Source organism: Pinus tabuliformis, chromosome 4_2 (assembly GCF_031772625.1).
Source record: "Pinus tabuliformis cultivar Carrire ecotype Pingquan chromosome 4_2, CPIR1, whole genome shotgun sequence".
Taxonomy (NCBI): Eukaryota; Viridiplantae; Streptophyta; class Pinopsida; order Pinales; family Pinaceae; genus Pinus; species Pinus tabuliformis.
In genome coordinates, this window is record NC_142304.1 from 1057984532 (window position 1) to 1058012036 (window position 27505).

A 27505-nucleotide genomic window follows, 5' to 3' on the forward strand; every position below is an offset into this window, starting at 1 on the left:
CAATAAAAATTCCTTTTTCTTTCTTTTGACAAATACAATTATGAAGACCAACACTAGTTACATTCTTCAACATAAATGAGGATGTGTCTCGCCATGAGAGACAACGAGAGGGATTGCATCATTTTTCCAGCCCTTACAGATGGGATACAGGCTTGTTTGATCCATTTGGAGACCCACAAGGATGTTTTGTGCCCCCATAGCCGCTTGGGGGCACCACAGGTCATTTGCTTGGATATCAAGGGGCCAACCCCTTTATCACTATGTTTGGAGCTCATTCATTCAACTTGGCACACATTGCACTCCACTGGGTCATTCAATGGCCCTTCGATCAATTGTATCTATTAGTTTTCCCTCTTGGGGCATTTATTTTTGTATTATGGAGTTATCTTGGTGGGCTTGTCACCAAAGAATGTTATTTTGGCACATAATTTTATTAGTTGGGGCATTATTAGGCCTTATTAGGCAAATTGAACCCCTTAGGGAGGATATATATTGATGTGATGATCATTTCATTTGATCATCACTTGGATTTGGGTTGGTATCTATTCTTGAGAATTTTGCATTAGCTACTGAGGATGAATTGGAGATTCTTTGATGCATTTTGATGTTTGGATTGATGATATTCTATTTTGGAGCTTCTCTCTTGCAAATACAATGGATGGGTATACTTTTTGTGCCATGTAAGTTTCTTTTTCAAGCGAAATTTTAAATTTATGTTTAATGTATGGAATATTGCATCATGATGTTGCTTCTGCTCTAAATTTGTGTGAAAATCACGAATCACCTAGTAGTCTTGAACTATTGCATATGGTATTCATTGGGCATGAAAAGTGGATGTTCCTAGGGTCAACCATTGAAGGTTCAACCTCGAAACTCCATTAATTTGTCAAATTGAAGTATAAATCCTTGTTGTAGTTGGGTAGCTGCTTCATTAGGGCATGCAAAGTTGCAATTAGGCTCCTTGATAAAGAAAAAACCCTAAATCAATCTAATCCTTGACTCCATTTCTCCCAATAGGCTAGGAATTGCTTTAGTCCTCGGCGATCACAAAAACCAAGATCTTTTTCACCTCCTTTTCTCCTTTTTCTAAGCCCTAACCCTCGAGTCTCCTAGGGCATCACACAAAATTAATTGTAGCCATCAAAAATTAATGAAAATTGGTCTAGAAATGAGCTGTTGTGTCCTTGAGAGATCCTCCAATTTTGAAGCCATTCTGACAATTGAATCTCAAGTTTTTCCAAGCCCTAGCTCAAAGACCATTTCTCGCTAGGTTTCTGTTAAATTATGGTATGTTCTATGCTTAAGAGCAGTTTACTTCTTTTACTTTTATTAGCCACTGATTAGCAATCACAACATAAAGTAAAATGCAGATAGAACATTAAATGATCGATAGAAAACAAGCCAAGACAAGAGACACAAGATGTGGTGGCTAGCCAGGGACAAACCCCATTGCAAGAAAACCCTTTGATCAAATCTTCTTTTATCTTCAATAGTTCAGCAGAGAGAAATACTATAATGCAGAATTCTGAAATTTTATAACAGCAGCAGCAAAACCCTAACCAGCAAAGTCAAAGTTGGTCAAACAAGTCAGATTTGACCTTCAATTAGCTTGGTCAATATCCTAGTCAACTCGGCCTCCAACAACAAGAAGAGTCAACCCAAAACAATCTGAAATTACAGTCAAATTTCAGTTAACACTGGACAGATCTGCGGTCAATCTTTTGATAGTCAACGCTGGTCAAACCTAAGGTCAGATCACCTCGGTTTGCATGCCAAAATTTGCACCCTGCCAAGGAGAAGCAGCCACACCTAATCCGCAATCAAAGAGGAGTCCACGTTGGTCAACGCTGGTCAAAGTAACTTCCTGCAACCTTGGTCAAATTTGGTTAACGCATCCCTAATCAGAAATATGCATCTTCCTTCTTCAGCCACACGTGGGAGAGAGAGAAGTTCATCTAATGCGTAGGAGAGAGAGAAGATGAGTGATGAGATGAGTTGCAAATGACTCAACCTCTCTTCTATTTATATGAAACAATGGGCATGTGTGCCACACACTTAGTTGCTGGCCGACCTTGACAATTTGTCAAGTAATTAGAAATAAATTCATATCTCCATAAATACTTGTCGGAATCGGATGATCTTTAGATCAATCCTACACCTCTCGATGAGAGGAATCTAGGAAAAAAATCAGCAGCCATAAATAAGGTGACCCACATGGAATTTGGCCCTAGTTGCCAATTTTAACACTCCCTCTCAACTAAGGAGAAGTCCATCTGCAATCCGTCTAATCGTCGCTACTATCCCAACCATCAAATGCACTACCATGCACAGTTTGGCCCTGCTCTTCTCTGCTCTGCTCGAACAATGAAGAAGAAGAAATGATCAAGGATGTATCATACCATCCTCCACTGACCGGAAGTCAGTCTCAGAGTGTGTCATAACACTCTCACTCATCCCAGATCGGTATCATTGATCCTAGATCAATGGAGGTCATCCTAGCATAGGGAATACAGTAGATACAACGATGCGTCCATCGATAGTACTACTATGGTCCCTAACCTCATTTCCCTGCTCATTGATTAGATGAGAGGTAATTCCCATGAGTCCTAGATTGCATGGATAGGATGCCTCGACAGGAGAACTAATCATCCTGTCCACAGGAGAACGAATCATCCTGTCCAATAGATGCCACGGAGAACTGATCATCCTAGCCCATAGGAGAACTAATCATCCTATTCCATAGTCGCCACAGAGAATTAATCATCCTGGCCCACAGGAGAACTAATCATCGGATAGAAGGGTGCTCTCTCGAATTTGGTAGAGACAGAAACAACCATGGGATTATACTTGGAGTCGATGCCACCTATCCCAGAAAGGGTGTAGGGAATGTTACCCCTCAATTGAATGAGGGTAGCTCTATTCATTTACAAGAATCTCTTTTATGTACCTAATCGCAAGAAGAACTTGGTGTCCATCTCGGAAATGGAAGTCAAAGGTTTCAAGGTGGCATTCATCGATGGAAAGGTACGTGTTAAAAAATAGAATTTTCAAAGATGCTTTTTCTCATGGGTTCAGGGTTGGCAATTTGTATCAAGTTGTAGGATGGTCCATTGGGGATCATGTCAATTGACATATCGCATCTATAACGCTGGAGGTCTACCGATGGGGCTCTACATGATGTGAGTCAGATGGTGATGGGGATGCCTAAATTCAAGAAGAGCATGAAGGTACATGTATGAGAAGTACCGAAGGAAAGTCTTATAAGGGGACCATTCCCCTCATGTAGCAGGTCCACAAGTTTGAAACAACCTGAGGAGTTTGAGATTCATGATCGGGAATCTCATGTATATAGATGGAAGAAAGCCCTTTATGGCTTGAAGCAAAACACCCCGGGCATAGTATGAGAGTATTGATAGTTGTCTGATGAAGCTGAGATTCACTAGGAGTGAAATCGATCCAAACCATTACCCGAAGGTTGCGGATGATAGACCTCTCATACTGGCACCTTATGAGGATGACCTATTTATGACAGGTGCAGACCCTCTCATTTGCAGAAGTAAGAGGGAGTTGGATTTCGGATGTGGAATGATAAACTGCAAGCTTGTGACTATCTCGAGGATCTTAACTTTCAGAAGTTATATGGTAGTGATGTCGGACCAGATTTGGGAAATGCCTCTGAGTTTCATAAACTCATTCCCGTTGATGTTCTTGGTGAACTTCCGTCCGGACATATGTTTTGTAGTTAGCATGGTGAGCTCATATTTGGTTGAGCCTCACTCGATTGGTGCCAAGAATATTCTGAGATATCTTCAGGGCATAATCTCTCATGGATTGAGATACACTACCGGAAATATGAAATTGCATGATTATTCGAATGTTGACTTGGCAGGCAGTGTGGAGGATCACTAGAGCACTTCTTAGTGCTGGTTCTCTTTGGATTTTGCTTCGATATCATGGATGAGAAGGAAGCAGAAGTCGGTTGCTATAAGAACCGTCGAGACCGAATACATAGCTATGAGTATGATCTCGTGTGAAGTTGCATGGTTGCAAAAGCTCTTAAGTGAGCTATTTGTACACATGATGAATACCACTGTGATTCTCTATGACAACCAAAGGTGGGATTCGATTATTGAGGAATCCCGTATTCGACGATTGCTCCAGCAAATAGACATCAGATACTGCCTTATCTGGGATATCGTAAGTCGATGAGCGAGGAGGCTCCATCGCATTGAGACTAATGTACAGGTCGCAAACATTTTGTCAAAACCCCGAGAAAAGGTCAAATTTGTGACTTTCCCGAACGACTTGGAGTCGTTGAGAGACCTTCTTATAAGGGTCCTGCACGTTGCATGCATTGAGCTCCGGGAGCTCTGGGGTGCTTAGGGTACTTACTGGAGCAACATACGACCACAGGGTGACTCACTCTCCCCTGGTGGTGCGCTATGTACAAGATAACAGGTTCAACCTTCCCCTGTGATACCCCGTGGTGACTGTGGAATAGGATGATTAGTTCTCCTGTGGGCCGAGATGATTAGTTCTCCCGTGGCAACTGTGGAACAAGATGATTAGTTCTCCTGTGGACCGGGATGATTAGTTCTCCCGTGGCAACTGTGCAACAGGATGATTAGTTCTCCTGTGAGTCGGGATGATTAGTTCTCCCGTGGCGACTGTGGGACAGGATGATTTGTTCTCCTGTGGACAGGATGATTAGTTCTCCTGTCGAGGCATCCTACCCATGCAGTCTGGGACTCATGGGAAGTACCTCTCATCTGATTAATGAGCAGGGAAATGGGTTTAGGGACCATAGTAGTACTATCGATGGACGCATCGATGTGTCTACTGTACTCCTTATGCTAGGATGACCTCCATTGATATGGGATCAATGGAACTGATATGGGATCAGTATGAGTGGTTTGAGACACTCTCTTGTGATATTGATCTGGGATCAATAGAACTGACTTCGGGCCAGTAAGAATGATGTGACACACTCTCTTCAAATGAAACTGACTTCACATCAGTAGAGAATGGTATGAGACATTCTCGATCAATTCTTCTTCTTCATGGTTCAACATAGCAGAGCAGAGCAATGCAGGGCACTGATGGCAGAGATAGTACAGTCGTACATATGGATCAGCAGATGGAGTTCTCCCTAGTTGAGAGGGAGTGTTAAAATTGGCAACTAGGGCCAAACTCCATGTGGGTCATCTTATTAATGGAATCTGATATTTTGCTTGGATCCCTCTCATCGAGAGGTGTAGGATTGATCTAAAGATCATCCGATTCCGATAAGTATTCATGGATATATGAATTTATTTGTGTTATGGGACAATTCGTCAAGTTCGGCCAACAACCAAATAAATCCCACTTGTGCTCAACGTTTTAGTATAAATAGAGGTGGCCTTCAAGTCATTTCAACACACTTGGGATCTCTTCCTCTCTACTTGTCTTTAGGTTTTACTAGGAAGAGAGATCCTAAGGGATAATGCTACCCTAATCCAAAGGGCAGAAGCCAGAACTCTCGGGAACTGCGGGAACTGCCCGAAATAGGCGGAACTACCGAAACTGTCAGCAACTGCCCGGAAAAACCAGAATTTCCGGAACTGTCGGGAATAGCCGGAACTGCCGGGAATTGCCGGAACAGTCGGGAAAGTTGACGCAGAGGGCAGAAGCTGGAACTGTCGGGGACAACCAGAATTGCCGAAACTACCAGAACAGCCAGAGCATCTGTCTCCGAAGGAGAGCAACATGCAAAGGACAACTAACTAACATTGGGACAGTTGTATGGTACTTAGCAGCAAATACACCAAGCATGCAATGTTACAGCTAGCATGTAAGGGATAGCTAGCATGCAACAGCCAGCATGCTAAGGACAACAAGCATGCAAGATGTAGCCAACACATAGGTCAGTATGGCAACATGGTGCAGCAATGGCACATACTGCAATACAGTGATGGGTATAGTCATGATTAATGAAGCGTGATGAGATGCAGCATAGTGATGATGGGTGCAGCATGGTGCAGCGCGGTGAGGTGCAGCATGATGATGAAATGCAGCACAACGATAGGTGAAGGAGTCACCTTGGAGAATCAGTTGAAGCAGCGTGTCTTCAATTGATCTCATGTATCATCCTCTTAGAGATGATCTATGCTCTTATCTAGATAATTCAAAGTGTTGACTTCTGTTGTAAACATACTATCTCTCTCTCTGCTGAATTATTGAAGAACATATAAGAAGAATTGATCAAGGGTTTCCCCACATTGGGGTTTGTCCCTGGCTAGCACCACATCTTGTGTCCTCTTGTCTTGGCTTGTCTTCTACGATTTATGTTTATGTTCTATCTGCAGTTTACTTTAATGCTGATGTGATTTCTAATCTGGAAAAGATATTGAGCTAATTGTGAAAATTGAAATAAATTGCTCTAAGCATAGAACATACCTAAAATTAACAGAAAGACATCGGGAGGGTTTTGGACTATTTAGCTTTGATGATGCTATTAGTGGAAGGACCACTTTGATGCCACGTAAGTTATTAGAATTTAGAACTTCAGATTTTTAAATTCGCTTATGTCTTATTTGAAAGCTTAATTATGTTTCTCTATTTTCTATTTTCCAGTTTAATGAAATGTAATGCTTTCTTTCTTATTTGTTGTAGATGTTTGGTGGAAAAACTATGGTGCAAGGGCACCAAAGTTATAGAAATTTTCCATCACAATCCTCAGTAAAACATGTAGTGGTTTGGGATGTAATCGCAATTGGAAGGTATTTGAAAAAATACACTCAAAGAAACACAACAAGTTAGAACTTCAAACTTGAATAGAGGACTTACATTTATTGTAATTTATGACCCTCTAATATACTATGACCCTCAAGACTCATTATCTTTTTTGTGACCCTCTTACGGGCTGAAGTTCTCATCCCTCAATGACTTGGTGTATGTCCATTACAATCTTCGACTATGGATGAGGCAAATTGACAGAACATCGGATGTGGATGCCATTTCCTTAGATAATATTGATGTATTGTCTAAGTGGAGAGTGGAGTCCAAGCAGCCTATCATTGAGGAGGCACCTAGATGGTTAGAGGACGGACAAGCAGAACAGCAGGTGGAGGAGGAGGAGGAGGATATACCCACCAGTCACTATTCGACACTTGTTGCAGTGCCAGGGCTTTCTTTTGTGAGGGGAAGGTCTGGCAAACAGCCCATCATCTTTTCCCATAAAAGGAGAGGGCATTAGCTAGCTGCTAGTTTTTCTTTTGTTATCATTGTACATCCAACTCATTATGATGAGATACATTTATATGTCATGTCATTTTGTATTGGTTCTCTATTTTTGAGTCCTTGATTGGACAACTATCAGATTTTAGGATTCAGTATCGACTATGATGGATCATTTTTTATTTGGCATCCACTATATATATATATATATATATATATCAATGTTTTCTCCATGTTTATGTGGCAATGTGTTTATTTGATGTTGTTGTTGCTTTCTATGTTTAATACTTTCTTAAAAATGAATATATTATGTATTTTTTTATGTTTTCCATTTTTTCCGAATATTTTGCTGATTTTTCTGAAACAATGTTTTCTGGATCCTCGCTGATATTTTGCCAATTCCGATTTTTTCAGCACTGGTCCAGACTCTATCCAGCCACCTGAGCCTTTCTTGTCAAACTGCCCAGCAGAAAGCAGATAGAGGAAAGACAACTCATGCATGTAAGATAACTAGCATAAAGAAAAGGAAAGCAAGGCAGAATGAAAAGCAGGAAGAGATAGGAGGATACATCTTGCCTTACTACAAATCCCCAGATATGCATAAAATATCCACCAGATTTACTGTACTAGTTAAATGTTTTCATGCCCATTCGGTATTTTAATTTTCATGGTGACATCAAGAAAAAAATTAAATTGGAAAAAAGAACATATATATCTCTGCATTCACCCGATAAACTGGCCTTGCATGCAATAAAAGCTACTAAAGAACATGCCAGTATTTGTGCAGATTAACTCTAGAAGCAACTATTTCTGTCTCAATAAGTTTACAAATCCTCTAAAACAAGTGAGACAAACAAGCATCCTGTCAGGCATTCTTGAAGCTCAAAATCTGTCTTACCAATAGCTGATCAGCCAGCTCTGAAGAGGAAGCGAATAAAAGCCCATTTTCATCAACGTTGATGAGCTCCTTTATGCTTACCATGCATTGCAAAAATGAAACTAAAAATAAAAAACTTTTCAATATACATTAAATAAAAGCAGTGTTCTTAAATATGAAACTGAATTATCTGAATTATCATCTAATGTGATAACATCAGAATGTTGAATGAATAATAATTTATAAAAGATCTGCAAAAGAGAGAACCTACCATGAATATGAAACAGCACACACTGGTAACCCACATCCAAACATATCTACAACCTATGCCACATCAAACATCACTGTTACAAGTAAAACCATAAAATACTTCCTTGAAAATTTTCCTCACAAGGATATGCATATGGAACTTACACTGCAAGAACTATTTTTCAAGTTTCAGCAATTCAAAATGAAAAAAAATTAAACATTCTTAACATGAATGGTGAAACCTTCATAGGGAGATCTAATCCAGATGAAGATGTATGCAGACAAACACCTAGATCAGCTGATCCTGGAAATCACCATAATTAATCAAGATAAACATAGATTTCAAATTAACTATGAAATTTCAATAATAAAACTTCGAGTAACCAATATTTAAGATATCTTTTACCAAGCAATAAAGGATAATCAGCAGCAGATAACCACATTGTACGAAATGCTACACGTTTGAGATGCAACTTCCTTATTTTCTCCTCATATTTTTCTCTTTCTGGACCCTTTCCTTTCAGTGCACAACACTTCATTTGTCAATGATATACCTCATCTAACTCTATGCACTCTGATATAAGCTAATAAACCCAGTAAAGTAATAGGAATTATTCCAATACATTTCAATCCATGCTAAATTTGTACATCGTGCAAAATATTTTTAATGACTTCACAGGAGTGCATTCGAACCTGTAATAATAAAAAGCAATCTTGGAAATGAAAACTGCTTCCCCTTGGTAAAATCCTTCCAAAGACTTTCCTCTGATATAGAATCAAATTCATTTAAAATTGCAGCTACACGCCTATCATACATAATTGCTGCCTCCAAAAGAATGCTGAAATCTTCATCCGGAGTCCTACAAAATGGTTGTACAATTCACCAGTCAAATTGAGAGAAGCATGTTCAGACTCCATGCAGAATTAAGCAAACTTATATAGAACCATGCTTCAACATGGCCCAAGAAAGGTCAGGCCATTTTGAACCAAAATGAAATCTAACAGAATTCTTTCTGGGTGTCATTTTCTATCACGATATTGTCTGTTGACTATTTCTTCTAAAAAAAGGTACCCTACCATACTGGTTCTTGAAGTGTTTATGACTATAGATAAAATATACACAATAATTGTTAATTTTTGGTATGTTCTATGGAATGTTACTTGGGAGCGGGAGCAGAAGCGGGGAGCAGGAGCGGAAGCGGGAGCGGGAGCGACCATTTTCAGAAGCTCCCGGTTTGGGAGCGAATCCCGGAGCGATTTTTTAAAAATATATATATATTTTATATTTTTTAATTTTTGATACATATATGTCAACAAAAACATGTAGAATGATGAAATAGACATAAAAAACATAAAAAAACATAAATTGATCATTGAACCATATCACATCAATCATCTAGAAATTATAATCGTCATCAACCTTAGTAAAATTAAAATACATATTACAACTGCAACATATTGAGTCTTATAAATCATGATTCATCAAATTCAATATTAAAGTTTCAACTTCAAGCTTTCAGAATTGAAAATTCAATAACATTTATCATCATTGATCACCAAAGTAACAAGTTGTACTTGTAAGCCAAGTTTAACCATTACAAGAAGTAATATCGAAGATATTTCTAAGTCCTAACTTCTAACTGTTAACATGATATGAAATGTTAAAAATTTATAAAATGAAACATGAATAATGAGATGAAATGAAACAACTTTAGTCTTTCACAAAGCATCATATTCATAATTCACAATCATTACCAATGAGTTATAATTGCCAAGGCCCAACTTCAAACTTCAAATTTTCATTGTCACAGTGATATAATGTTTACAAAAAATATCATAATGTCATAATGATATGAAAGAGTCAAGAGTCAAGAGTCAAGGACTCAAAACTCAACACTGAACAGTTATGAAAACTAAAGTGACAAGTCTAATAGAAACTAAAAAAGACAAGTAAACTGTAAATCTACAAGTGGCCCTTGCCACGAGAGTCTCCAGGAGTATAAGTAGGTCGTGGTGGTCTTCTAGGAGTCTCCCGCCCAGACCGACGACCAGAACTAGAGCCTCCACGCGAGGGTGTCGATGGAGGTGGCGACAGCAATGGAACAAGACTCGGGCCCCGAGAACTGCTACTGGATGGTGGAGGTGGAGGTGGCATGGCTGCTGCAGCTGCTTCAACTTCATCCCGTACAAGCTCCTCTTCTAGTTCTTCCATATGTACAATGCCATCCTCCAAATTGTCGTCCTCAGGGTGATTGTCCCAAATTTTATATGTGGGATCTTCATTAGCCCGATCACAGTAATGGCTCAACAACCTCAAGTTGTAGTGCACATAAACCAAGCTTTCTGCTCGGTTTTCGTTGAGCCTGTTTCTTTTCACATTATGTATATAACTGTAAGTGCTCCAACACCTCTCTGCAGAAGAAGAATTTACAACCTGTGAAAGAACTTTTATTGCCAATTTTCGCAAAAGTCCGTGGCCGCCATATGTTTCCCACCATGTGAGAGAATCAAATTTATCTTTGTCATCCATTGCATGAAAGTTACCATACAAACCACTGCCAGTGAAGTATCTGCCTATTTCAAGGCGCACAGCTGCACATTCCTCCCTGTCAGGCACCAACTTTTCTAATGCTTCCAGATATCCTCTAGTTACCTCTCGATCTAAATGGGGTTTGGTCCTAACACCACCCCCTGCTGCAGGTTTGCCCAACCAAGAATCTGAGTAGTATTTTGGCGTAAGGATATACGCCAAGCAATGTAGTGGAAGGTTAAGCCTATTCCACCGTTCACACACACAATCGTGAATCAGTTTGTACAGGTCGGGATCTTTGTTATGAACAATGTCTTTTATTTCCCCCAACATGGTATCCATTTGCTCATACACCTCGCCAATCACTGGTTTGTCTGTATCTGCAAACCGAATCATGTTATAAATTGGCTTGGTGAAATCCAATACCTGTCTCACAGTTGTCCAAAACTGCCCATCAAGAGCGGCCTCCTCCACCGTTTCAAAACCTACAATGTCAGCTACATTTGTAGCCCTTTCCTTTAACACCTGCCAATGTGGACTTGATACCATGCTAGCTAATGCCTCTCTTACCTTCAAAAGGCGCCTGAAGGTGAGGTAATAGCTACCAAATCTAGTCCTCGCAATCTTCAGCAACTCCAATCTCGAGTGACTGCGGAAAAGGCCATGGGTATTGCTATGATTTGTAATAAATTTTATCATTTTTTTTCCTTTCTTGTACAAATCACCAATCCATTGGTATTGTTCATTTTTGTTTTTGACAATATCATGCAACAGAAGGTTCAATGTGTGAACCAAACATCCAGACCAAAATATGTTCGGGTATTTATCCTCAATAATTGCTCCCGCTGCCTTACAATTAGGAGCATTATCAGTGATGACTTGGATGACATTGTATGGGCCAATACGCTCAATTGTTTCAAGCAATGCTTCTGCAATGTTGATAGCGGTCTTGAACTTGTCTGAGTAATCATGTGCAGCTAGAAAGATGGGACCACTAACAGACACGGCAAGAACACTTATCAATGGCTTGCCTTTTACATTTGTCCATCCATCAGATACAATGGACACCCCATTGTCAGTCCAAGAACTTGTCATTTTATTCAAAGAATGTGATATTTTTGCTTTTTCATGATCAAGGCCAACAGTTCTTGCCTTGTCATACCCAGGGCTCTTGTATCCTTTAGGGGCATCATTTATGGCAGAAACCATTTCGTGCCAATAAGGTGAGCGTAGAACATTGAATGGTATCCCACATGCATAGAGGAACCTGTAAACTTTTGAATCCACATCATTCCTACACCCCTCATCAAGGAAATCTGATATGGTTCTACGGCGTAAAGATGATGACCCTGTGCCTCCATGTCCATATCCACTGCCTTGGGAGGATGCTGAAGGAGTTCTTTGTGAGCTTGGTTCAAAGAAACCCCTTGATCTTTTTGCTCTGTATTGGGCGTCCTCCTCTTCCTTTATGTATTTGGCTCTATCTGCTATTGACACCTTGTCACAAGTTTTGATTCCTATTTGTTTCTCTCCATCCCATGGCCTTTTCCCGCAGAGGTGTCTTCTAGCACGGGTGTATGAGCCTGTGTAGTCAGTGTTGCAATGGGGGCAATGAAATTTAGTGGTTCCACCCCCTCTCCCTGTTTCAGCCCTGTGAACATATTTCCACAATGGAGTTTGGTCTTGTTTAGTTTTTTGACCCTCATGTTCACCCTCCTCCACATCCTCCTCACTGGGGTTTTCACCCATTTGACTTCCTCCGGCTTCTTCATCCACCTCTTCAGTTTCAGGCCCCCTCCGTTTCCTACTCTCCACCACCATAATAACCAGAAAGGGGACCAGGAAGAGGAAAATGCCAATAAAATTCCTCAGGTCCATCGTGTTTGATGTTTGTAGGGTTTGAGTCTTGAATCTGCAAATTAATTTAGTTTATTGGGATTAATTCATTTAATTTATTAATTTAATTTAAATTAATGATCTTTAAACTCAAACAGGTAAATGAAACTAACCAAATTAACTACCTAACCAGCTAAACTAACTAAATGATTAAGTTACTTACCTCTGCAAGCTTCCTCCTCGCTCCTTGGCACTTGCTCCTCGCTCCTCAGCTCTGGCTCCTTGCTCCTCAGCTCTTGCTCCTTGCTCCTTTGCTCTTCCTCAGCTCTCAAGCTCAAGCTCAATCTCATTGAAATGATTTTTTTTTGGCCCATTGGGCTTATAAACCAAAAAAAATTAGTTAAATTTTTTTGTTTTTTCGGGTCCGGCGGAATTTTTTTCCGCCGAACCGCTCCCGGTTCTTTAAAATTCGCTCCCGGAGCGTTTTTTAATGCCCGGGAGCGATCAGGGAGCGATCGCTCCCGGGCATTAAAAAGCGCTCCGGGAGCGCGGGAGCGATCGCTCCCTGAAGCGCTCCCTCACAGACCAGGGAGCACAAATTTTTTTACGGGAGCGCGCTCCCGAAAATCGCTCCCGTCCGGGAGCGATTTGGGGAGCGCGCTCCCGACCCGCTCCCGAGCCGCTCCGGCCCGGAGCGCGCTTCGGGAGCGGGTTCGAGGGGGGGGGCGCTCCCCCGCAACACTGGTTCTATGCTTAAGAGAAATTTACTTCAATTTCTTTATTATCCCAATATCAATATCCAGTTTAGCAATCACATCAGCATGATAGTAAAATGCGGATAGAGAACATAAACATAAACAGTAGAAGACAAGCCAAGACAAGAGGACACAAGATGTGGCACCAGCGAGGGACAAACACCAATGTGGGGACACCCTTGATCAATTCTTCTTATATTCTTCAATAGTTCAGCAGAGAGAGTACAAATTTACAAATCTGATAATTTATGACAGCAGCAGAAAAGCCCTAACTAGAAAAGTCAACGCTGGTCAAACAGGGCAGAATTCTTCCTCTGAACAGCTCGGTCAAACCTAGTCAACTTCGGCCTTCAATAGCAAACCCAAACAGTCCAAAACAGTCCGAAAAATTCAATCAAAGTCTGGTCAACTTAAGTCAAACAGTAAACTGCAGCGAGCAACTAGGGCAGTCAAGGCTGGTCAAACTAGAGGCCAGATCACCTCGGTTTCAGTGCCCAGATCTGCGGCCAGCTAGGAGAAGCTGCCTCACCCAATCCGCAGTCAAAACAAGTCAACGTAAGTGGTCAATGCAGCCAAACAGTGTCCCTGCAGCTCGGTCAACGCTGGTCAACGCAGTCAACTCCTTCCTTCACACGTGTGAGAGATGGCTGCCCTAGTCTGCATACCCAATCAAGTGAGGAGAGAGAGATGAGTGAAGATGAGGTAATGAAATAATGACTTGAGGTCTCCTCCTTTTATATGCAATGTTGAGGATGAACTGGGGATAAAAATGCTTGTTTTGATTACTGGCCGACCTTGACAATTTGACAATAATACAAATAAATTCATATCTTCATTTTTACATGTCGGAATCAGATGATCTTTAGATCAACCTAACCCTCTTGGAGAGAGGAATCCAAGAAAAATATCAGCTGTCATAAATAAGATGACCCATGTGGAGTTTGGCCCTAGTTTCCAATTTTAACACTCCCTCTCAACTAGGGAGAACTCCATCTGCTAATCCATCTACCAGTCGGTATTATCTCTAACATCAATGCACTGCTCTGCTCTGTTGAACTATGAAGAAGAAGAAGTGATCGAGAATGTATCATACCATTCTCTACTGGCCCGAAGTCAATTCCAAAAGAGAGTGTCATACCACTCTTACTGACCGGAAGTCAGTTCCAATTGACCCCAGATCAATATTGGTCATCCTAGCATAGGGAGTACGGCAGTACACGATGCATCCATCGGTAGTACTATGGTCCCTATCCTCATTTCCCTACACATTGGCCAAATGAGAGGTACTTCCCATGAGTCCTAAACTACATGGGTAGGATGTCTCAATAGGAGACGGATGAACCACTCATCCTGCCTACATGTCGCAACGGGGGTATCACAGGGGAAGGCTCAACCACTCACCTTGTACACAGCAAACCACTAGGGGAAGGTTGAACCACTCACCCTATGGTTTCTCATCGCTCCAAGTAGTACCCCAAGCCCCCCGGAGCTCCCAAAGCTCAATGTCCATATCATACAGGACCCTCATAAGAGGGTCTCTCCACAACTCCAAGTCATTCTCAGAAGGTTAAGAACTTGACCTTCCCCAGGGGTTTTGTCAAAATATCAGTGACCTGCTCATTAGTCCCAATGTGATGGAGCCTTATTGCTCCTCGTTGTACCATATCTCAGATAAAGTGGTACCTGATATCTATGTGCTTGGAGCAATCATGAAATACGGGATTCTCTAATAATCGGATCCCACTCTGGTTGTCGTAGAGGATCATGGTGGTATCCAACACATGTCCAAACAACTCACTAAAGAGCTTCCTCAACCAGACAGCTTCACAGCAGGCCATACTCACAACTATGTATTCGGCCTTAGCGGTGCTCAAGGCAACCGACTTTTGCTTCCTTCTCATCCAGGATATCGAAGCAGAACCCAAAGAGAAACAACACCCAGAAGTGCTCTTGCGATCCACCACACTGTCAACCCAATCAACATCCGAATAAGCATGCAACCTCACATCTCCGGTAGTGTATCTCGGTCCATGAGTGATTGTGCCCCGAACATATCTCAGAAGATTCTTGGCACCAATCCAATGTATATGATGAGGCTCAACCAAATATTGGCTCAACGTATTAACTGCAAAACATATATCCGAACAGAAGTTCACCAAGAACATCAGTGCTCCTATGAGTTGACGATACTCAGAAGCATTTCCCAATTCAAGTTCGGCAGCACTACCACATAACTTCTTGAAGTTAAGTTCCATCGGGGTAGTCACAGGCTTGCAGTCTACCATCCCAAATCTTTCCAATATCTTCACAACATATTTTCCTTGAGATAGGAAAATTTCTCCTAGCTTTTGCCAGACCTCCAACCCTAGGAAGTAGTGCATCAATCCTAGGTCCTTCATCTCAAATTTAGAAGCCAACTCCCTCTTACATTTGTGAATGAGAGGGTCTGCACCTGTCAGAAAGAGGTCATCCACATAAAGTACCAGTATGAGAGGTTTATCATCTTCAACCTTAAAGTAAAGGTTCGGATCGGCTTCACTTCTAGTGAATCTCAGCTTCATCACATAGCTATCAATCCTCTCATACCAAGCCCGGGTGCTTGCTTCAAACCATATAGAGCCTTCTTCAACGTGCATACATGAGATTCCTGGTCATGAACCTCAAACCCCTCGAGTTGTTCCACATAGACTTCCTATTTAATCGAACCATGTGAAAAAGCGGTCTTGACATCCATCTGATCTAGGTTCCATCCTTGCGAGGCAGCAAGGGCTATGATCGAGCGGATGGTGGTGTATCAGGCAACAGGTGCAAATATCTCATCGTAATCTACACCTTCCTTTTGAGAGAAACCTCGAGCAACAAAGGGAGCCTTGAACTTTTTTGCGCTTCAATCAGCTCCATGCTTGATTTTGTAGAGCCACTTAGAGGTGACAAACAATTTGTCCAGGGGTCTAGAAACCACATCCTAGACATCATTCTTCATAATAGACTTGTATTCTTCATTCATAGCATCCTTCCACGCTTGTTGTTTCACGGCTTCTTCAAATGATGAAGGCTCATTTTGAATGATAGTGCTCATAACAGTAAAGTATTCTTGATACCTGTTCGGCTTCTTGCTTTCACGGAAAGTCCCCCTTGGTGCAATATGTCTCTCGGCATCTTCAAGAGTCTCCCTAAGCCATGAGGGTCTCCTCTTGGAGGAGGAGGGCTCTTGGGGAGGAGGATCAATAGGATCCATAGGTTCATCAACATCAGGCATCGTTTCGTCCTCTTTTTCATCCTGTTTTCCAGTGTCAGCTTCTTTGTCCTTCCTTGGAATAGGAAGGTTGTTGATCTTGTTGAGGGCCATATCTTCATCAAAGGTGGCATCATGACTTATCTCAACTTCCCTTTGACCAACTACATATATTCTATAGCCCTTAGAACTTTCACTATAGCCCATAAAGATTCCTTTCTTCCCTGATGCACCCAATTTGCTTCTCTTCTCTTTTGGCACATGAAAATATACAGGACTTCCAAAAATTCTAAAATGAGAGACATCGGGTTTCTTACCAGTGAACATTTCTTCGGGAGTCTTCGAGTCCAATGCTTGATGAGGGCATCGGTTTTGAACATACACGATAGTATTTGCAGGTTCGGCCCATAGAAACTTCGGAAGCCCTTGATCATGAAGCATGGCACGAACAGCTTCTACAATAGTACGATTCTTCCTTTCAACCACACCATTCTGCTCGAGAGTGTATGGTGTTGTGGTCTCCCTCTTAATGCCAACTTCTCTGCAATAATCATGGAATTCATTTGATTCATACTCAGTACCATTATCAGTCCTCAATATCTTGATTCTCTTCTCAGATTGGTTTTTGATCATGGATTTGAAGTGTCGAAACCAGGTGAACACTTCATCCTTCTTTTTCAAGAAGTAGATCCAAGTCTTGCGAGAATAGGCATCCATAAAGGTGAGATAATATAAGTATCCTCCCAAAGAGTTTATGGGCATCATACCAGATATGTTGGAGTGGATCAACTGCAATATATCGATGGTCTTGCTATTATTGGAGGGGAATGGTCCCCTTGTAAATTTTCCTTCGGCACATCCCGGACATACACCTTCATGCTCTACTTTGAACTTGGGCATACCTGTCACCATCTGTCTCACATTGGGTAGAGCCTTATAATGAAGATGGGCAAACCTCCGGTGCCATAGTTCAAATTGTAGAGATGTGTCGCAAGAGATGGCTCCCAATGGACTTCCTCCAACTTGATACAAAGTGTCAATCCTGAACCCAAGAGTAAAAGCATCTTTAAAATTCCTTTTCCAAACACGTAACTTCCATCGATGAATGCCACCTTGTATCCTTTGTCTTCCATTGCCGAAATGGAGACCAGGTTCTTCTTGAGATCAGGTACATATAGACTTCTTGTAAATGAATCGTGTTACCTTGATTCAATTGAAGGGTAACATTTTCTACTCCCTTCACGGGATAGGTGGCATCATCTCCAAGAATAATCTCCAAGTTTGTCTCCTTCTCTATCAGATTAGAGAGAGCTTCCTTGTATCTAATGAAGTGCCTTGAGGCACCACTATCAATTAGCCAATTCCCCAAAGTGTCTAGAGGAGAGGTAGTGGAGAGGATCGATATAAGATAGTACTCCTTTTGCTTATTGTTAACAACATTTGATTCTTCATACCTAGAGTTCCTTGCTCTCTTAGAGGGTTGACCATTTCCTTGATGTCCCACATTCCTTTTTCCTTTGCCATTGAACCTGCCATTCCTTTGATTGTTGTTGTTGAAGTTACTCAGGGAATGATTGTGATCATTGTCATGTGATGTGTCCCTTCTATTTGGACACTCCCTTGCATAGCGGCCAAACTTATTGCAAACAAAGCATCTGCCTTTCCTTCCACCCTTAGATCCATGCTTTCCTTGAAATGACTTTTAGACCCTGCATTATTTCTCCTTTTGGAATGAAAGGAGAAAGCAATGGGGTTGCTTCTATTAGAAGGCATCTCTTACTCCACCATTCTTGTTTCTTCTTGAATGCATCTCGTCATCAATTCTTCAAACCCTAGAATTCAATCATTATTGAGAATAGTGGTTCTAAATATATACCACTCAAGTGGGAGTCCTCCAACAGTAGTGATAGTAAGTTCCCTGTCAGGAGTGACCTCTCCAATCGAAAGTAGATCATTCTTGATCTTAGTGATCCTTAAGAAGTAGGATTTAATATCCTTATCCTTGCCCTTCTTAATATCCTTCAACTTATTTTTGAGAAATAAAATTTGATTTGCATCACTAACCTTGAACATGCTGACCAACCTGTCGTAGATCTCCTCAATAGTGTTCAAATCGGAGATGTAGGCCACTAGACGCTTGTCAATGGAATCTCTAATAATCTTCTTCCTTTTGACTTCAACCTTATTGTACTTGGACTTTGCAGCAGTCGGTGCATTTGAAGAAGGCTCAGGGATTTTCCCCTTCACATAATCCAACACTTCTTATTCTTCCAATGTCAGATCAAGAGACATCTTCCATCCATGATAGTCATACTTTTCACGGAGCTTGTCTCCAGCTGGGAAGTGGGATGAGGAACCCATTGAGCCTTTTGTCCTTGACCAACTGTCTCCGGTGATTGCTCTTTCACTCTTGCTTGGGCTTTGTCTTCACCTCAACTCCGATACCATGTTAATATTTGGTATGTTCTATGCTTAAGAGCAATTTACTTCAATTTCTTTATTAGCGCAATATCAATATCCAGTTTAGCAATCACATTAGCATGATAGTAAAATGCAGATAGAACATAAACATAAACAGTAGAAGGCAAGCCAAGACAAAAGGACACAAGATGTGGCACTAGCCAGGGACAAACCCCAATGTGTGGAAAAACTTGATCAATTCTTCTTATATTCTTCAATAGTTCAGCAGAGAGAGATAGTACAAATTTACAAATCTGATAATTTATAATAGCAGTAGAAAATCCCTAACCAGAAAAGTCAACGCTAGTCAAACATGGCAGAATTCTTCCTCTTAACAGCTCGGTCAAACCCAGTCAACTTCGGCCTTCAACAGCAAACCCAAACAGTCCGAAAAATTCAGTCAAAGTCTGGTCAACTTAAGTCAAACTGCAGCCATCAACTAGGGCAGTCAACGCTGGTCAAACTAGAGGTCAGATCACCTCGGTTTCAGTGCCCAGATCTGCGGCCAGCCAAGGAGAAGCTGCCTCACCCAATCTGCAGTCAAAATAGGTCAACGCAAGTGGTCAACACAGCCAAACAGTGTCCCTGCAGCTCAGTCAATGCTGGTCAACGCAGTCAACTCCTTCCTTCGCACGTGTGAGAGATGGATGCCCTAGTCTGCGTACCCAATCAAGTGAGGGGAGAGAGATGAGTGAAGATGAGATGATGAAATAATGACTTGAGGTCTCCTCCTTTTATATGCAACGTTGAGGATGAACTGGGGGTAAAAATCTCTATTTTGCTTGCTGGCCGACCTTGACAGTTTGACAATAATACAAATAAATTCATATCTTCACTTTATATGTCAGAATCGGATGATCTTTAGATCAATCCTACACCTCTCGGAGAGAGGAATCCAAGAAAAATATCAGCTGTCATAAATAAGATGACCCATGTGGAGTTTGGCCCTAGTTGCCAATTTTAACAATAACAAAATAATATTTGCAATTTCTTGATATGGTTTAATCTGATAACTATCAGTTCAATACTTATTATCAAGAGATATGAATGAATTCAAATTTTTGATGAATAAGATAGGCAGGTGCAGAAACTTCACACTATATGATTGAGTAATTAGTACTTACAAAGAGATCAAATAAAGAATTGCTGATTACTGAAGATCGTTAGATGCATTTACCAGCTAGTACTGCTCACAATAAGTGCTGGTCTGTTTTCATTCAATGAGATGCTCTCATCATCCTTGTGACCTTGATTGTCTCTTGCAACCACACGATTAGTAAATAGGGTGTACTCCACCCTCTCTGGAGTTGTTATCATCCCTTGTTTATTCCATGCATCACAAGTGATATCACAATCTGCTGCTCTGGAACATGAAGCACCAGCACCATCAGTCCTGGTGGCTAGACTTGTTGCATCTTCTGTTACTGAAACAATCTGCATTCCTTGATCTATGTCACCATCACTGCAACAATCATGGATGCCAAGTGGATTTGCAATATCCTTGTTCAATCTGCAAAATAACTGCAGAAAGCCAAGAACTAACAAGATTTTCAAAATGCAAATACTAGTCAAATATTAAATCTGAGTCTTTCACAAAGTGAATTTTACCTCATGCTTCTCCTTTAGTTGTGTAGGATGGAAAAATTCTGGAGATCGGTCATATACAACAGTTGCTCTGTAGATAAAGCATACAGAGACAAAAAATTCTCCATCAGGCTGGAGTACTTAAATTTCTGCCCTCTGGTCTGCAATTCTCAGAAACTTACTGAATCTCAACGACTGTAAACAAAAATTATATCCAAATGATAAAGTACTCATATGGAACAGTACTTCACTTTATGCCCCAGTTCTGAGCTAGTTCGTGCTGCATGGCTTTTGTAACACACAAGCATCCATCAGCCATTTTTCCATAACGCTTCTCACACCTGTGGCCATTGCAAAATTCAACATTTTATCAGTATAAAAAACTGATATGAACAGATTTACATTATATAAAAATTAGCTAACGGTACCAAAGTTCACAATTAAAAATAGATCAAAATAATACCAGTAGTATATTTTCACAAGTGGATGTAATTTCCCAAGAGTCAAGCCCAGAAGAGTATAACCAAAGTTGTGCCAATCAATGAGGAAAGCGGACTTTCTTATCCAGCATGCCCATCTTACAGCAATCAAAGTTGGGACGGAAGGAGGATTCTGCATAGAGAATGTGTCACAATACTGACCAGTAATGATAACAGACAAGATAGTAAGATCAGTTCATGAAGAAATGCATTGCATTTCCCCAAGCTGCCAGGCTCAACAAAACAAACAAGCTAGTTAGACCCAGACTTGAGTAAGATATTCCACCACTGCAAATCAACAACTTTGAAGCAGTTCCAAATTTAGAGGCATGCCAATTTGTATTCCTATTATGATAAAACTCCATAAAAAATGCATCACGATACTGACCAATAATAAACAGACAAAATAGTAAGACCAGTTCATGAAGTAATGCCTCACATTTCCTCAAGCTGCCAAACTCAACAAAACAAACAAGCTAGTTAGACCTACACTCAAACAAGATATTCCATAACTTTAAATCAACACCTTTGAAGAAGTTCCAAAGAGGAATGCCCATTTGTATTCCTACTAGGATAAAGTGTTGAGAAACCAACAGGCTAGCAAATTAGGGTTGAGTTCTCTTACTTGATAATTGCTTGCAAATATTTGTTGGCTTCATATTTCTTCTAATTTCTATTATATTCTCTTCATCAAGCAGTTACCAAAACATAAAACATGACGATCATAAAAGGCAATGAACACAAAGATGTAAGCTCCAAGCCAGGGCAAAACCCACAAGGGAGAAAACCCAACCAACTTCTCTTCTTATAGAATCAGATCAAAGTGGGAAATCCAAGACCCAAAACCCAAGATCAAGACTCCACACAAGCCCCAAGTCAGCCTTCCTGCAATCCTTCTTCAACCAAGTCAAATCCAAGAAAGTCAACGCTGGTCAACGCCTTCAAAATCTGTTCGAACTCTGAATTTTTCGGCCCTGCAGTAACCCTCAAATTTTCAGCCCTGCAACAGATCAGAAATCTCGCACATGTGGCAGAAATCAGGGCAGAACTCATAAAATTCTTTCTCCTTTGACCTTCACTCTCTCTACTTTGACTTTCGCTCTTCTTCCTTAGACTTTTGCTGTTTTTTTCTCCTTTCTCTTGCACAGAAATCAAGTCGGTGCTACAATGAGGTTGAACTGTTCTCTATATATTCACATCCAGGAGGTTGAATTGGTGCCTTTCTGGGCCAACTTGTCCAGGGAGGACCAACTTCGTCTTGTGGGTGACAAATTGAATCTTTTGACTCAAATAAAAGTCCAAAAGAGACTTGACTCAAGTACAATGGATTGACTCATGATAAATTGACTCAATACACCCTAGAAGCATGAAGAACATGCTTTAACTAGAAAAATAATAATAATAAATAAATTATTTTTTCTTTTGATTTTACATGAAATATATAATGACTCAAGTACAATGATAATTATGAAGACAGAACCTAGTTACATTTCCAACAAAAAGAAGGGTTTTCAAAAGTATAAAGGGTTACCAAAACAAAGGATGTTATCATTTCCATCTGTGAGAACAAACTCACCCTTATGTTTCATCCCATTTGTGTGGAGAGTTGACTTCCAAAACACCAATCCCTCACAAATCACGTCAACAAATGCCATACGAAGGCTAACTGACCTGTTACAAGTATTAGTCTTAACTTGAAGATTATAACCTTACCCAGGCTCTTATATCAATTTCCATGCACTGCCATGCTGTCAAACTCAACAAAAGAAAAATGATAACTAGACCCACTGCTGATAAAAACATTTTATAACATGAAGTTTGATCTACCTCTCTCGATATTCTCGAATGATTACCCCTTAACTAGGTCTACCCCTTCAATCATATTTGTAAATAAAGCTTTTTAATTTCCCCACAGAAAATGAAGGGTTTCAACTTTCAACAAAAATACAAATGAATTTCCCATGGGCCATATCAGAATAACATTGGATAGATAAGATAATTTTACTAACATCCAACAAATGACCACAAAAGTAGGTCAGTAGCACTTAAAAAACATCTAGTGAAAATACAATGTGGCAGTGCAAAAACACTCCAAGATCAACACTAAAAGTAGAAAAGACAAAGAACTAAAAGTCTAGCTAAAACCCCAGCCAAAAAGAAAATATAAAGGTGGAAACAAAAGAAACTACCAATGCTAAAGCAAAGGAGAGGATTTTGTGGCCTGCTAGAGCTAGAGATGAAGCTTGCAGCTGAGGATGTGTGGGGAGCACAATATAGGCACCTCATTGAAGTCATCAACAACTGTGGAGGAGTCAATTCTCTAGTGGATGATATCCTCCAGGGAGTGATTGGGATTGAGAGGACCTAGTTGTATGACCATAAGAATGATGGAGCCCAAAGTGACTGAAGCGAACAAAGTTCGTTCTTCAAGTTAAATACTCCAAAAGACTTGGAATATAAAGATCTCCATTGAGATACAAGAATATATATTAAAATGTATGAATAAGATGATATTATACAAATGAGAGTGCCCATGGGGCTTTGAATTGACGGTGAATAGGTGCACTGTTAAGTTACTCCTTGTGATAGGTCACTGGTTCAAATCCCCTGTGGGTGCTTACCTACCCAAAAAAAAAAAAAATTATACAAATGAGAGTGAGGGGGCTGCTTATATACTAGGCAATGTCTCTTCATGGAAGGCCATGTCCCTTTTAGACATGCCTCTTCAGTACTAAATAGTAAAATACTAATTAACTAATCATTATTACAATTATCCTCATTTTATATTTATATTATTTATAAATATTTTATTCGTAACATTGCCTTCCTCCTCAAAGCTTGTTGATGCAAAAGGCTTGATCTTTTTTTTTGGTTTCGAATGCTTTCTCGTCTCGGCACTGCCATCTTCGTTGATACAAGTTGATATGATCTTCTAAGTGACAAACAAAATTGTCGCACTAAGATGGGATCAGACCATCCTAGATTAATCTTCTGTGGAATATTCTGATCACTAGAAATTTGTAACGAACTGTCATCATAGGACTGGATTGAGGTTACATCAATATTCTTTGGAACATCAATTTGTTGTTTATGTTCCGAATGGTACAAATACGTAGCTTGATTGAGTTGTCTACTCTCGTGATTCGGATGTTGATAGGGAATTCTTCTGGTTTGACTTTCCCTTATTAGGTGTGTGGCAATTTTTTTATTTTCTTCTAGTGAGGATGTAGTTGAGTTGGTTACAGAATCTTCAATTTGATTTTTCATCATTTGAACGACAACATTTGAATATGTTTTTCCTTCAATTGGTTTGCTCTCTTTTTGAGTTGTGATATTGACTGGATCTGTATTCATTCCCTTATCTTCAATTTCGACAATTACTTCTGAAGATTTTGATAGACCTTTCATATTGACTTCTCCTATTTTGTTTTTCAACGTCTCTTGTCATTTTTAAGTTTCTTAATTTGCGTCAATAATTTCTCATTGTGGTCCTTGAGGCAAGTAACCTCTTTTTTGTTAGTGGTGATTTTATCAACTTCTCTTTGCATATTTCGTATCAACTTTTTACTTCCTTGAAGAATTACTTTTGAGATATCTTGTATGTCTTCTAACGTCACTGAATTTGGCTTCAAGGTAACGTGTTCTAGCGTTATTTTTTTACTTTTGTAAGAAAATGTCAAAAACTTCTTTTTCAAATTTAGGATGAAGGACCCTAGAGTTTCCATCCACGGTGAGTCCAAAACAATGTCATTATCGTCAAAAATAAGGTTTTCAAAGTGAATTGCGAGATAAAAGTATAATCCCTAATACTTAGTTGTATATTACTTATATAGTATTGTTTGTTACTTGTGTCAACGAAATTTGTTTCAATTATATTCGATTCAGGAATCACTAATTGGTTAGCACATTTAGGACTAACATAATTACTATCTTCAGTAGGACTAATAGAGATTATAATATCTCTTCCTGCGAGTGATCCTTTGACTTTAAATAGTGTACTAACACATTTACTAAATTTTTTAGGAAATCTTCTGTTGCTGGTGCCAATTTTTTTTTTTGAAGTACTACTTTTAATCTTTATAATTATCTCCTTTTCTTTTCTCTTTCTTCGAATTATATTTTTTTTATAATACTCTTTTCAAATCTATCTCCTTTACTTGCAAATTCTACTTTCTCCCTTTAAACTATATATATATATATATATATATATATATATATATATATATATATATATATATATATATATATATATATATATATATATATATATATATATATTCCACTTATAAAAATATATATTCCACTTATAAAAAAATGTAGATCCCCCTTTTAAATGCTTTTAATTTTTAATTTATGTGTTATAACCTTTTGGAATTTAACATATCTTATGAAATATTATCACAAATTAGGCTATTGTTCCTCTCAAATTGGGTAGATTAGCTCAAGGGTCACAATAATCTCCAGCAGTCATTGCTTTTTTCACTTATATTCAAAATTAATTATCGTTAGCAATTAACAAAGTGATTATGATTGGGGTGCTCGTACAGACGTGTCACTTTGGATTGGTATGGAAGGATAGATTTTGTGTGGTATTTTTTTTGCAAAATAATTTAACTGTTGAATGGATTTGTTGAGTATAACGATAGTGTGGTTGAGTGCAATGATGAACTGCAAGGTAGAAATAATTGACGATGATTCATGCAGTGTCTAGTCCGATTACCAGTATCAGGTGTAGCGGCAAAGGGATTGCGGTTGAAGATGCACAATGTCGAGCGGTACTGTCTCTTGCGGCATGATAATGAAGGTATTGTGTGTGGTAGGTGTTGTCGCACAGATTGTCACGACAACGCTCAGACCGAGGGCTATCACGTGATCCCCGATCTCTCCGTTTAAGCCGGTCTCCCGCGGCTAAGGGGGGTAGACCCTATAGGAAAATGGATGACCAACTGTGAATCAGTTGGGTTGGGAGACACGAAAAACAACCAACACTAAAGTGATTTTATTAATTTAATAGACCAGTGCCTTATAATTCTAGGTCCTATGTAAATTTAAATTCTTCTAAGGCAAAATTCCTTGGTCCTTAAAAAATTAAACTATAAGAGGTCCAGAGACTAAGGTAAATTAATCATTTTGCTAAATTTTAAGCCCTTGGTCCCTGGGGTTAAGTCAAAGTCAAAATTTTTGAGGAAATTAATTCAAAAATTTAATTTAAATTAATTAAAATACATTTAATTGAAAATTTCAAATTTCCTCAATAATTTAAAATTTCGATGGATGAGATTAAAAGAAATGTTGATCCTCATCAACAGTCGAGATTGCTTTGACGTGGATCACTCGAACTAGCCGTTGGAGGATTTATCTTTAAATATGAGGTCATTTTGTCAATCAGGATGATCTGATTTCTGGATCGTGTACTAAGCTCTCAAGCTCTCTTGTATACTTTTTTGAATTAATGCAAAAGTTTTTGGGGTTTCAACATGCTATAGTGTTCCTCTTCATGAATTTATGGTAACATTGTTTTAACTTCTTCTTAATATTATGTGAAAACTATCAATCAATAGCTCTCTTAGAATAATCTAAAAACAGGTACCTTGTTCAGTTTGTTGGATCTAGGGTAACATTTTTAATTTTGATTGAAGTAGCAGGTATCTCTATTTCTTCATAATTTTATTGTCGTTCTATTATCTACTTGATTTGATGGTTGATCTAGTGTTTGCAGAAGATCTCTCAGGTTCTCATTGAGCATTTGGGATAGTCTTCAGTTGAACCAGCCAACTCTCAACACATATTTTCTGAAGAGCCTACTTCATATAAGTCTCAGGATTTATCTAACGATAATCTTTTTTTCTGCAGGGTGTTTTTGGGCTAGTACCTCTCTAAAATTTCAAAATCTTTAAAATATTTTGTGAAATTTTTGATAGATCTGGCTATTAAGAGCCTCAGATTATCAGATCTGAGAACAGAGTTGGACTCATACTCCTCAAATCTGATAGATCTGTATATTATTTGTGTAGATCTGTAAATTATTTATATAGATCTATTATTTACTTGTATAGATCTGAAATTTTGTAACATAATTTTGAATTTTAACACTTGGGTTTTTGGGATTTTCACTATTTTTGTACATATTGGGTATTGGGTTTTTCTCTTTTCACTTGTGCAGAAATAGATCTGAGAAATCAGCCAAAAAAATCTTTAGATCTGAGCTAAATCTAGACCCCGGAGGGCAAGATCTAGGCTCAAAAATTGTTTGTAGGAATAGATCTGAGAAATCAGCCAAGTAAA

The 27505-nt window shown here is 39.5% G+C and overlaps 1 protein-coding gene across 5 annotated transcripts in view; it reads right to left on the bottom strand.

Moving 5' to 3' along the window:
* Nucleotides 1-27505, bottom strand: part of LOC149173237 (UDP-glycosyltransferase TURAN-like) — a 346788-nt gene that overhangs the window by 86751 nt on the left and 232532 nt on the right. For 4 of the 5 annotated variants that reach the window (XM_089424537.1, XM_089424540.1, XM_089424538.1 and 1 more), the window contains 9 exons: nt 21205-21353; nt 20993-21082; nt 20766-20832; nt 20335-20678; nt 9035-9201; nt 8748-8858; nt 8584-8645; nt 8364-8416; nt 8114-8189 (listed from right to left, as the gene is read on the bottom strand). In XM_089424537.1, coding sequence (XP_089280663.1) covers nt 8114-8189; nt 8364-8416; nt 8584-8645; nt 8748-8858; nt 9035-9201; nt 20335-20678; nt 20766-20832; nt 20993-21082; nt 21205-21353 — 1119 coding nt within the window. The remainder of the gene's footprint in view (nt 1-8113; nt 8190-8363; nt 8417-8583; nt 8646-8747; nt 8859-9034; nt 9202-20334; nt 20679-20765; nt 20833-20992; nt 21083-21204; nt 21354-27505) is intronic. The other variant, XM_089424539.1, reaches the window with a different exon arrangement.